The sequence below is a fragment of the Dunckerocampus dactyliophorus genome, chromosome 6, assembly GCF_027744805.1.
Source record: "Dunckerocampus dactyliophorus isolate RoL2022-P2 chromosome 6, RoL_Ddac_1.1, whole genome shotgun sequence".
In the NCBI taxonomy this organism is placed as follows: domain Eukaryota; kingdom Metazoa; phylum Chordata; class Actinopteri; order Syngnathiformes; family Syngnathidae; genus Dunckerocampus; species Dunckerocampus dactyliophorus.
Genome location: NC_072824.1, coordinates 20,235,179 through 20,247,232, shown reverse-complemented (window position 1 = coordinate 20,247,232; position 12,054 = coordinate 20,235,179). Strand labels below are relative to the sequence as shown.

Genomic DNA, 12,054 nt, shown 5'->3' with positions numbered 1-12,054 from the left:
GACCCCCCCTCTCTAGTATCTTTCTTATTATTTATCCTTACATTTTAAAGACTTGTGTTTAAAAGAAAAAACTTCTGAAAACATTATTGTCCTTTTAACCAACATGAATGTAGCACACTCGTATGTATCATCAGTCCACACACACAGATGCTCGTTTGATGTTACGAACATGGCTCAAAAAGTAACAGCACGACATCACGCGCATTTCAGTGTGTTTACGGAAGTAAAAATTGCTGCAGTGTGTGCGCTCCTTAATGCATTTGTGGCAGTTTCAAGGATTTTGTTCAGCGGGAGTCAATATTTTCTTAACCAAATGATTCCGTGTTGGAGATTAAGAAGAAAGTGGGCAAGAATTTTGGATATGGCAGTTCCTGGAGAACTATATACCAACGAGGCCTTAGTTGCATTTGAAAAATCGGAATAGTACTGTTTACACTGATAAAATCAGATACAAGTCACAAATAAGCCAAAAAAAATGGAACTGACCTGCAGTGTGAACGTAGCCTAACACATTACAGTCCGCGAGGTGTGTAACACGGAAAAGTTTGCAGCTGTGGAAGGGGAGAATTACACGTTTGATCACTTTTGACTGTCTCATGGGCTCTACACACACAAAAAAAAACACATCGAGGCAACGAACGGCTGTGGCCAGCGACACCAGTGACCGATGCTCTCACATGCACAGCGAAGCCAACTTCTGTGATTACTTCTCCACACCAGCTGGAGAGATGCCTTGACAACATGACATTGTTTAAACTGTGTTTAATATGTAATAAAGGCATTCAATAAACACTATTTATTTTAACAAATTGTCTTCACCGATAGACAATTTTTTAGCAGTTTTTAAAGATTTAGGTCTGATATGAGCTACACAAAGTATTGATCGAGTACTCTTCCTTAGTAAGAATGGTTGTGCAGTCTGTGCTACATATAATACTACCACTTTTACACTGGTAATGTCAGATGATACCGGAAAAAAACACTTGATCAAACAGACCGTGGTAAGACGTATGTTTGTTGGGGTCCGCAATGCACAGTTCTGCGGTGCATGAGTTGGAAGGTGCTTGTCGCTGCCATCCTTTTCCAGGAAGGAAAAGCCAGTGCCAGCTTTTTAAAGAAAAGGTTTATTGAAATAAATAATAACAGTTGCTTCAGCTGGAGTCAGCAACAAGTCAAATGCATGAAAGATGTGTTTATATTCTGCTGAATGAGTTAATGAATTTGACTGCCAAGATGGAGGATTATATAGCCAAGCTCAACAGAAGGTGATCAAACTTTTACAACCAAGTAACAGAGCTTTTTCTGGAGAAGGATAGCGTGCATGTACTTCATACACAAACAAAGGTAAGACCACAAATGTTTCCCAGTTGATAAAAAAAATAAACCAATGGGACTAAGATGTATTTGAAAACATTTTTTAAACAAAAGTGAATTATTCTTGTTACCCTCTTAATGATCAACCTGTATTAACATAAAAAACTCCCAAAAGAGTCAGTGCCCCCCCAGCTGTGAACCTCTCCGCACAACACTGTGTAGTGTTTTCTCTGCTTCTTCTCTCACATACAAATTCAGGCCAAATACCGAATTGTCCGACCACAGGAGTAGTCTTAAGTAGCCTGGCCTCATATGAAGATGGGTATCGTTGCTGGTTGCAGTGCATGTGCATACACTTACAGTTACAATGCCTGAAAAATGAAAGTAGACATACAGACATAAAGATGAATAATGCTTTGTTTTCACCGGATTTTCTCGATAAGACCATCTTGATTGTTGGCAATGAAAACCAGACTTAAAAGTACCAAAATAATCTGGTCTGGGTTTGTCAAGGAGGGATTTTCCTGCTTGGGCTCTTTGCCTTAAAGAAAATAAAGTTTCTCACGCAGCGTTCCCATAGTCACCAATACTGGAAGCTAACTACTTTGAGAGACCCCATTGTTATCGAGCAAAGGGGTATTGTTTCGTTCCCCCTGGAGTTTGTGGTTTCCCTGCGGTCGCTGTTGTTCCCTCCCTTGTTTTAAGATGTCATCCACTGGTCCAGTAAGAGAGTACACACACACACGTCAATGCATGTGTGATCCGGGGTTACGGAATCAGTTGCAGGTCACACATGTACAGTACAGTGAGACAGCGTGGGGCCTTGTGGTTTCCTGCAACCAACTTTGTTCCTCCTCTTATCTGTCTTTCTTATGTGCCCCCATCCCACAATATTCTCTTGTTTATTGTGTTGTCTGCTGACTGTATGCCCTGAGGCCTGGCAAGACATGAGGACTTTTCTCATTTCACTTGTGCAGTGTGCCAGAAAACATTTCAGTGAGGTTTCCACCTTCCATCTTTCCTCCTTATCCCTCCATTTTTGGTATTTCGTCCGTACTCCTCTCGCCCACAGTTGTGTGAAAAAATGAGGACACCCCATGGTGCAAGTCTTCCACTCACGAACCGTTGCACACAAAAAGGGGAAAATTTGGAAAAACATCCACCACTACTGTGCTGCCTGTGCTATACAAATACACCGCATGGTGGTGCCGTTATTAAACCCTGTTAGCCGGGTTGACTTGAAATTTTCTCTCAATACCAGAAAATTTGTTACACCCCTTTAGGGAACGGACAAGCACTAGGGTGTAAAATTTGAGCAAGATTGAGAAACAAGGCCACCATCAAGAAAAATGTTTTTGCAGTGGAATGGGCAGAACTGAGCAGCTAATTGTCGATAAGCCACATAATTTGTTTCATGATTATAAAACTTTCAAGGATGTCTGTATTACATGTATGCTAGCATGCCTTCCAAAGCGTTTTAAGCACCACCTATAGGGGGCGCCAAACATTAATTAGCCAGTTATCATTAATCTATTTACTGTCTTTCCCATGCCAGCGTCTGGCCAGTGCCAAGGCCCACACATCACGCTTCGTGAGTGCCAACCTGCCGTGCAACAAGTTCAAGAACAGGCTGGTCAACATCATGCCCTACGAGACCACCCGCGTCTGTCTGCAGCCAATCAGGGGGGTGGAGGGGTCGGACTACATCAACGCCAGCTTCATTGATGGATACAGGTCAGTCACACCTTCAGTGCTCAGACGCGAACTTGTGTGCTTCTTTGTGACGTTAAATGTGTTTCCAGGCAACAGAAGGCCTACATTGCAACACAAGGACCATTGGCGGAGACCACGGAGGACTACTGGCGGATGCTGTGGGAGCACAACTCCACTATAGTTGTCATGCTCACCAAACTGAGAGAGATGGGACGGGTGAGAACACTGTTGGACACAAAGCAAATAGTGTTGCCTGAAGTCAGAGTAAATAGTTGACAAATGCCGTGTATAAGTGATGTAAGGGTTTGTGCGCCCATGCAGGAGAAGTGTCACCAGTATTGGCCGGCAGAGCGCTCAGCTCGGTACCAGTACTTTGTGGTGGATCCCATGGCCGAATACAACATGCCTCAATACATCCTCCGAGAATTCAAAGTCACCGACGCCAGGGTGAGCCATCAACTCCTTTCTTAGGGTTCCGAGAAGAATAAAGTGACGCCCCCTCTCTCTTCCAGGATGGCCAATCTCGAACAGTTCGTCAATTCCAGTTCACAGATTGGCCAGAACAAGGAGTGCCAAAGTCAGGGGAGGGATTCATCGATTTCATTGGTCAAGTGCACAAAACTAAAGAACAGTTTGGCCAGGATGGACCAATAACTGTACACTGCAGGTAACAGCAACAAAAAACATCTTTCCTCCAGCAACACTTTGCTTGCATTCATTTCCTACTCATCCATCTATGACCTCCTACAAAGAATTCCAAAAAGTTCTCTGAAATATTCGACCTTTTTGCAGTCTTGATTGTGACAGAGCAAAATGTGTTTGTATGCAGATGTTTGTGTACAATACAGATTATAAACATCATCCAAAATATTCAAATAATTCCAATTAATGACAGTCAATTAATTAAATAAACTGTAAAAAATCGAAATCAGTATTTGCAAAATTCCTCAGCTAAACTTCCCATGGAAATGTTCAGACTTTTCCCAACCCTAAACGCTGTTTATTTGCAGGGTTTTATACATTATTCATCCAAATTACCATATATAATTGATTAAAATATGAATATAAAATTAATATAAACTATAGATTGAAATATAAATACAAATATTAATAATTAAATATATTCCAAATGCGACTATTCCTTGACACAATAGTTAGGAATGTTTTGCATACAAGTTTATATCATCAAAAATTCCCCGAATTGACACATAATAAATAAATAAATGTCGCTAAAAAAGGTAAAACTCCTCACCTAAACCTCCCACTGTATCCCAAATGCTCTAATAAGTCATATGAATTTTTTATTGAAATGAGATACTTTGAAAGTCCCTTTGCTAATTCCCTTGGAAGTTTCCTGGAAAATGTCCCCTTGAAAGCGTTCCACTTGACCAACATTGAGCTGTTAACGCGTGTCCCCCACCACAGTGCTGGAGTGGGCCGGACCGGCGTGTTCATCACACTGAGCATCGTGCTGGAGAGGATGAGGTACGAAGGTGTGGTGGACATCTTCCAGACGGTGAAGATGCTGCGCACACAGAGGCCCGCCACCGTTCAAACAGAGGTGAGTCGTGTTCTCTCTTGCTCATCCATGTCTGTCCTTCAGCTCCTCTGATTGGTTAATTCTGTCTCCTTTTTCAGGACCAGTACCAGTTCTGCTACCGGGCCAGTCTGGAGTACCTGGGAAGCTTTGATCACTATGCAACATAAACCCAGCGGCCGTCTGTCATAGCACGTCCCAGCTAGTCCAGTCGTCTGTGGATGAGTGCGCTAGGCTGCGACGCGTCTGTGAAGAAAGCGCCAGCACACGCAGAGTGAAGGAGGTTCATCGCACCTCTAACTGAGCCATAGCAACCTTCTTGACAAGGGGTCTCTCCACCCAAACACGTCCATTGGTCACTCTAGTCAGTCTGGTCAGTCTTGATCAGAATCTACTTTGTCTTTGTTTCAGCGCTGTTTCGGGGCACTTCGGTTGCTTTACATTGTCGAGGTGTGGAACTCTTCACCTCACCCACCACCAGTGTAGCATCACCAACCTTGATAAAGAATCACAGGACATTTGATTTTTCTATCTTTAGACCTCCTCTCCAAGGCATCCATCATATGGACGCCTTGTGGACGGACACGACCGGGACAACTGGGAGCGCCAAGAGGAGACTCACGGAGCACACAGTATTAAGGACACAGCCCCAAAAAGGACACCATGAAGTGTTGTTTGCCCTGCTTTTTCTTGATGTTTTCTGGGGGAAGCAGACTCTTGTTTCCGGTGAATGAAAAAGACATTTCTATCATATAGTAACACAACGCACCACTTAAGGCTTCACATTTTAAGACAAGGGATATACTGACAGAGCTTTAAAAAGCACCACCCTCACCACAAAAACTCAATACTTGTGACTCCTTTTCTTCAAAAAGTGGGCTCTCTTAAAGTTTTGGTTTGTTTTTGTTTTTTTTTTACTTTGTCTGCTTTTTATGTTATCAAAATATATATATATTTTTTCCAATCAAATAATTTTTGGGAGAACAGCGTTGACAGATTTTGGAAAAGTACCACCATTAAGTCACTCAAGTGTATTTGCATGAGCAACTTTGAACTGTCCACCTAATAGGTGGTGGATGACGGCTGTTTTGTTGGATGGTTTCGTGTTCAGTGTTGGGGGTCAGGGTAGGGGTCTAGGGTTCAGTGTTAGTGTTACGGGTCCATGGTTATAGGTTCAGAGTAGGGTTTGGGTTTGGAGTTCAGTGTTCGGGTAAAGGTTTCAGGGTTAGGGCTAGGGTTATGGGTTAGGATTTAGGATTGTATTTAGGGTACGGGTTTATGCTTTGTCTTTAAGAGCATACGATCAGGGTTGGGTTAGGGTGACATTCAGGTTTTGGGTAAATATCCAGGGTTAAGGGATTAGGTTTAGGGTTAGTAGTTAGTCAGGTTCAGTTTTAGGGATAAGGGTTTCAGTGTATAGGATTCAGGTCTAGGCTACGGTCAGGGTTTAGGGTAAAGATCTAAGGTTTAGGGTTGTCTTGCCACCAAGTATTAATAAGTGTGCAGCTACCAGCCAATTACAAAGAAGTTCTTCATTTTACGAGAGAGGAGTCTAGATCACAAATCTGTGTTCTGAGTGTTTACGGAATGTTTTTTTTTTGGGTGGGGGGGGGGGGGGGGGGGATTTAAATATATATATATTTAAAGCTACACAAAGATTTTGGAGCAACAAGAAGTTTCTCACTGGAATGCTCTTGTGTGTCTGATTCCGTGTGCAATAATAATAATATAATAATAATAATAATAATAAGTAGATGTATCTATATATTTTTGTGTTCACTCACTAACAGCAGTCACATGCCATGATGATGATGATGATGATGATGGTGATGGTACATCATTTTCTAGACTGCCCCTTCTCCCACCTCCTCTTATCATGTCACCACCCCCAATAGACAATATTGTCGTCACGGTAACCGGACAACCAAGGAATGATTGCATCTCCTCCTCCTCAAACAGCATCAGATCAATAGTTTCATTTTAGATTTCTAGTGCCTTATATTACACGCCTATTTTGATAATGTTACGTTCAAGGGTTCTTGTGTATTTTATGTATGCACACTATATAATTATATATATATATACTGTATGTGTGTGTGTGTGTGTGTGTGTGTGTGTGTGTGTGTGTGCGCGTGTGTGTTATATTTTTGTTCAGTTCTAGCGTGAGTTGTTTTTTCTAAAGAAGCCTGGCTCCTCATCCTCATCACTCGAAAAGGAATGCTGTCATATCACTTCAAAGTCAAAATGAGACTCAAATGCAGTTCAAAGATATTCAAAAGCAAGAGCTATAACTGGGATGAATATTTTATTACGAAAAGTGTCTACATTGGCAGCCATTTCCCTTTTTTTTGCCACGATTTTGCCACGAAGTCTTTGACTTTCTATACACCCTATTTCCTCAAATAGTGGCCAACGCTCGATGCCATCTCCCAATTAGACATCAATTACTTGATTGCTAACAAACAACAAACAAGTTATACTGTCTCAACAGCGCCTCTGCTGGTTTCAGCTAAGTACTGCGCTCCGTTTTGCCAAAGGCTTGCCCCCACGGATGCTTGGTACTCCATGCAGTTGAGTAAATAAACGCCTGTCTTGGACCAAACATGATTAATCTAAACAGCAGATTTTTACTAACATGTGTGTCCACCTACTCTCTGCAGTTGAGTAAATAAAATGGCCACTACATGAGCAAATGAAGTATGTCGAAACAGCAGAGGCGTTTTACTGTCAAATAAACCAATGAGGTTTTGCTGCTTACAACAAGGAATCCCACTTCCTTCAGTGAAAAGAGCCAACAGTGTCATGTGTTCATCTGATTACGGCAGTTGAGTAAACATGAGGAAATGCAATCTGAACAGCGGAGGCTTTTTATAGTCAAACTAAAGTAATGAGTTTTGCATACAAGAGTGGATCCTACTTCTTTCACCAAAAACAGGCAAACAAATGTCATGCGTGTTCACCTACACTCTGCAGTTGCCTGAATGAACGCCCCCGTGGTCACTACATGAGGAAATACGGTTCATCTAAACAGCAAAGGCTTTTACTGTCATGCAAAATGACTTTCTTTCTTGCATACAAATGTGGATCCTACTTCCTTCACCAAAAAATAAGCCAACCGGTCAAAGTGTGTTTCCCCTCCTCTCTTGCATATGCTGTATGTTCTCTTCATGACAAAAGTCCAGGTGCTACTATAGCAGCCAAACAGAACCTGCATCTTAGTTGTTGGCACGTTTCCACCATGTTGTGGTGACCCTCATGTTGTTTGTATGCATGGTACCACTTTGGAGATGCCCTCCCCTGGCCCCGTTGGTCGCACCTGTAATAGGAAGACTTGCACTTTCTCTCTTTTACTATGCACTAATCCTCTTATCTCCGTTAGATCCGCCCCCAGCCCCCTCAAAAAAGATGTTTTACTTGAACTAGGTGGAGATGGACCCTGTAATGCTCACGGTTGTGTATATGTAAATAACACCAGACACAGAGAGTAATTGCAAAGGTGAACTCTATTGGATATACGGTGATTTTATATCATAGAAGAATACACCAGAAATCACAGTTTATGGCACAAAAATATGTGCAATACATCACATTGTGGCTTTGTTGCACCACAAAAAAACAGATCGTCTCACAATTAAAAAGTGTTCCATTTTAACCCCCTCCCAGTGTATCACATAGATGGATTAAAAACGGGAGTTTATAAATTGTATAGACATGAAAATAATGGTGTGTATTACGTGGATCGGTTACCTCCAACTGGTATGTAAATGTAAGCTTTTTATGTTTTCTTTTCTGTTCGTTCATTTTCTGCTCTGAGTCAACAAGTGCTTTTTATTTTTCTTACATGGGTTGTCCGGGTGTGGATGGGGACAAAATACAAAACAACAACAAAAAAAAAAGAAACACACAGGTCTGTATGGAATTCTGTTGTTTGTCGACACAAGTTTCATTTGTTACAAATAAACTCAAGTGAAATAAAAAGACAGAACGTGTGTGGTCAACTTGTGGGTCTTATTCAATGTAGATGTCAGTGTTTAAAGGAAAGGGTTTGTCCTGCAACAGTCCGTAGTGCCATAATACATACTAAATAATAACAATACATAATAAGGTCATCAGTCCAGTCCTGTGTGTGTTTTTATCGTTCCCCCTCTGTTGTGTTGAAAAGCCGCATGGCGTGGGGGAGGAATGACCTGCTCAGTCTTTCACTGGCAGGGCAGTGATAGTAATCTGCCACTGAAACTGCTCTTCTGTTGGGAGATGATGCTGTGCATTGGATGGTGCTGGTCGTCCATGATGGACAGGAGCCTCCTCAGCGTCCTTTGCTCTGCCGCAGATGTCAGGCTGTCCAGCTCAGTGCCAATGACAGAGCCTGCCTTCCTCACCAGTTTGTCCAGGCGTGTGGCGTCCTTCTTCTTGAGGCTGCTCCCCCAGCACACTCCTGCATACAGGAGAGAACTAGCTACCACAGTCTGGTAGGAGATCTGTAGTAGCTTCTTGCATATGTTGAAGGAACGCCAGCCTTCAGAGGAAGAAAACGGCTCTGCCCTTTCCTGCACGAAGCATCCACGTTGGCATTCCAGTCCAGTTCATCATCCAGATGCACTCCCAGGTATTTGTAGGTGTGAACAAATACCCAATCAGAGTCAAATACCAAAGCTACTGTATTGTGTAATATGAGTGTAAAGGTGTTATTTTAAAGGTTGTTATTTTATGTCTAGATGGCTTTCATAATGTTAGAAGGTCGTAAATAGCTTCTCTATGTTCTAACGTCAACAATATTCCATTTATAAATCAGGAATCCTACTTTGTGGAAATTCACTTATCACGGTCAGGTCTGGAACCAATTAACCGTGATAAGCGAGGGATGACTGTACAGCAGTTACTTCTTACTTGTAGCAAGCTAGTGTAATACACACAGTGTAATACAAGAGTGTATGTTAGCTAGCAGAAGTACATAGACATTCTGTATATGTTAGTGTATAACTATTACTGGTCAAATCAAACGGAATACGCGTAAAATATAAAATTGCCATTACAATAATCATTTCCACCGTGGAAAAAAAAATAGTTGAAATAATGGCACAAAATGAATATGACCTTCGCAGGAGCGGAAGCACACCGTTGGACATATGATGCATTCGGATGTTGGTGAATTGGAGACATCTGGAAGAAGGTCTTTACTTGCGCCTTCTCCCAGTGGAGAGTGTCGGAGAGCTCATGGACGTCAAATCCAACAATCAGTCTCATGGAATAAGATGAGTTATCAAGAGGAGGATGAAACATCACGTTGACATGCAGACGTTTGCAGTGTCAGCAGAAATGTGGAGGAGATGCTGGTGTACACGAAGGCAAAGCTCTCAGCTTTCTACATGGTTTCTCCCATCTCTGAGAGGGGAAACAAAAATTTAGTAGACAGAGCTAAACCCAATGATGACCCAAGAGAGCCTGCTGATGCCAGGGTGTCCTCCACCATCGCCTGAGAGATCTCAAAGCTCGTACAACTCGGAGGAGATTCCAAGCAGTAACGCAGTATTTTCAGGGGTACCTGCTTTGGATCCTTTGAGCACATGAAGTTGAACTCCTCAGGGTTTGATCAGCCAACCTTGAAGAAGACGTTTAGTCTCTGATTGGAATTGGTGGAGTGAGACTACCCCGAGGATACCAGCATTCCCGTCTGACAACCGAAAGCTGATAATTGTGTCTCTGAAGAAATGCTCCTGCGTTTCCTTTGTGACGCCCTTAAGATGCACTTTAAGTGCTTCAAGTCCAACCATCCGTCATCTAGAACAGTGCTTCGTAACCATGGCGTCGTGGGACCACGTACATTATCGGCTGAAGACACCGGAGATGTTGCTGCTATCCATAAGACGCTCAAAAATCGGCAAATCTGTTGCAGACGACAGGATTTGAAATGGCATTTTTTAAACTACCGTGGGTTTTAAACAAGTCAAAAAGAAGAAAAGAACAGTTCCTGAAACACGACAGTGCTTTCCACGGATAAATGGGTCATTGCGGTCATTGGTACAAACACGAGTGAGCCTTTGTGACGAAGATGCAAGCGGTAGCAAGCTCTTTATGGCAAGGATCTGGTGAAAATCTTCTTATTCGTCAGACATCTCGGTCCTTTGTCGTTGTTTTTGATTCCAAACATGCTGCGGAGGTCACCCAGGAGAAACAGCACACGTCAGATTAAATGGATCGAGCAAAATCATCTGAATTTGAGTAAGTAGGAAAGATCGTTAGTCAGACCGGATTTCGGGATGTTGCGATCGCGCCAATTCACACAAATCAGCCAATCCCCACAAACACGCTTTACAACATGAACTCCAGGACTTGTAGTATCATCCCACCCGTCCAAAACCTGAGAACTTCAGGTCGTCCAACTTCCATTCTGTGGTGTTTTGTATACGAGTGGGTTCAAAAGGTCAGCAAGGCAGAATTTAAAAAAGACACAACGTCGCTTTCTTTTTTGTACATCGCAGACAAAACAGGTGGAACTCATTCATTCATTCATCACTAGGGTCACGGGTATGCTGGAGCCTATCCCAGCTGACTTCGGGCGAGAGGCGGGGTACACCCTGGTTTGATCGGCAGCCAATCACAGGGCACGTATAGACAAACAACCATCTCATCCAATTCATGATCTGAAACACCTCGTTTATCATTTCATTTTCCCTTTCTTTTCTTGTTTAAGCATTTATTTTGTTAATGATGTCTACTTTTATTACCTTCCTGCTGCATATGTTTACTTTTGTCTAAATAAAAAATTTAAATTAAAAAAAAAAATCTCAACCAAAAAAAACAATCATCTTCCGGTCCCTTCAGCATCACTCGGGCAAACTTCCTCTATTCGGTAAGTCCAGCCATCAAAATATCAAAATAAAAGCATGCCAGTACCACATGCACTGGTTAGCATCTCATTCAGTCCAAACTTTTCACTCGGAAAACTGGCTCAGAGCAGTCCCTTCTCATTTGAAAAAGAAAATTCAACTCTTGTTCTTCTGTTCCCACATTCTCCGACAGCCATTCCACCTTTAAAAAACTTACTTTAGCTTGGTGCCTGGCTGTGGCACTGCCCGTTTGTTTCGCTATTATCAGGAGGGTGTTTTTCCTCCTGATGAACTTGAAGCAAACGTCCACACATGGCGTGTTTGTTCCTTCGTAACCCAGTAGAATTCATTTCTGGAGCCTTACATCGGGAGAGGATTTGGAGTCCACGAATTGATACTTGATGTACCATCATTTCCAGATGAGTATCTGACCTAACGCTCCTGTTTTTCGTCACGCTCCATAATTTGAATAATATCCTCCAGCCATACATATCCAATATCGCACACTCTCGAGATGCCACATCAGAGTACAATCTGTGTGTTGTCCTACGCTTCTTTGCCATGGGGATCTTCCAATCTCAATATAGGCTATGCAGAACATTTAGAGAAAGCCACTGTGTGTAGAGATGTAAGGAAAGTACTGCATCTCCAATTTTAATACAT

The 12,054-nt window shown here is 42.3% G+C and overlaps 1 protein-coding gene across 22 annotated transcripts in view; it reads left to right on the top strand.

Annotated features, from left to right (window-relative positions):
• LOC129182291 (receptor-type tyrosine-protein phosphatase delta-like) overlaps window positions 1-6,166 on the top strand; it is a 220,452-nt gene extending 214,286 nt beyond the window's left edge. For all 22 annotated transcript variants that reach the window (XM_054778214.1, XM_054778211.1, XM_054778201.1 and 19 more), the window contains 6 exons: window positions 2,870-3,048; window positions 3,117-3,243; window positions 3,349-3,474; window positions 3,540-3,694; window positions 4,453-4,588; window positions 4,666-6,166. In XM_054778214.1, the coding sequence (XP_054634189.1) occupies window positions 2,870-3,048; window positions 3,117-3,243; window positions 3,349-3,474; window positions 3,540-3,694; window positions 4,453-4,588; window positions 4,666-4,734 (792 nt within the window). In that variant the 3' untranslated portion in view covers window positions 4,735-6,166. The remainder of the gene's footprint in view (window positions 1-2,869; window positions 3,049-3,116; window positions 3,244-3,348; window positions 3,475-3,539; window positions 3,695-4,452; window positions 4,589-4,665) is intronic.
• Window positions 6,167-12,054: the final 5,888 nt, after the last annotated feature.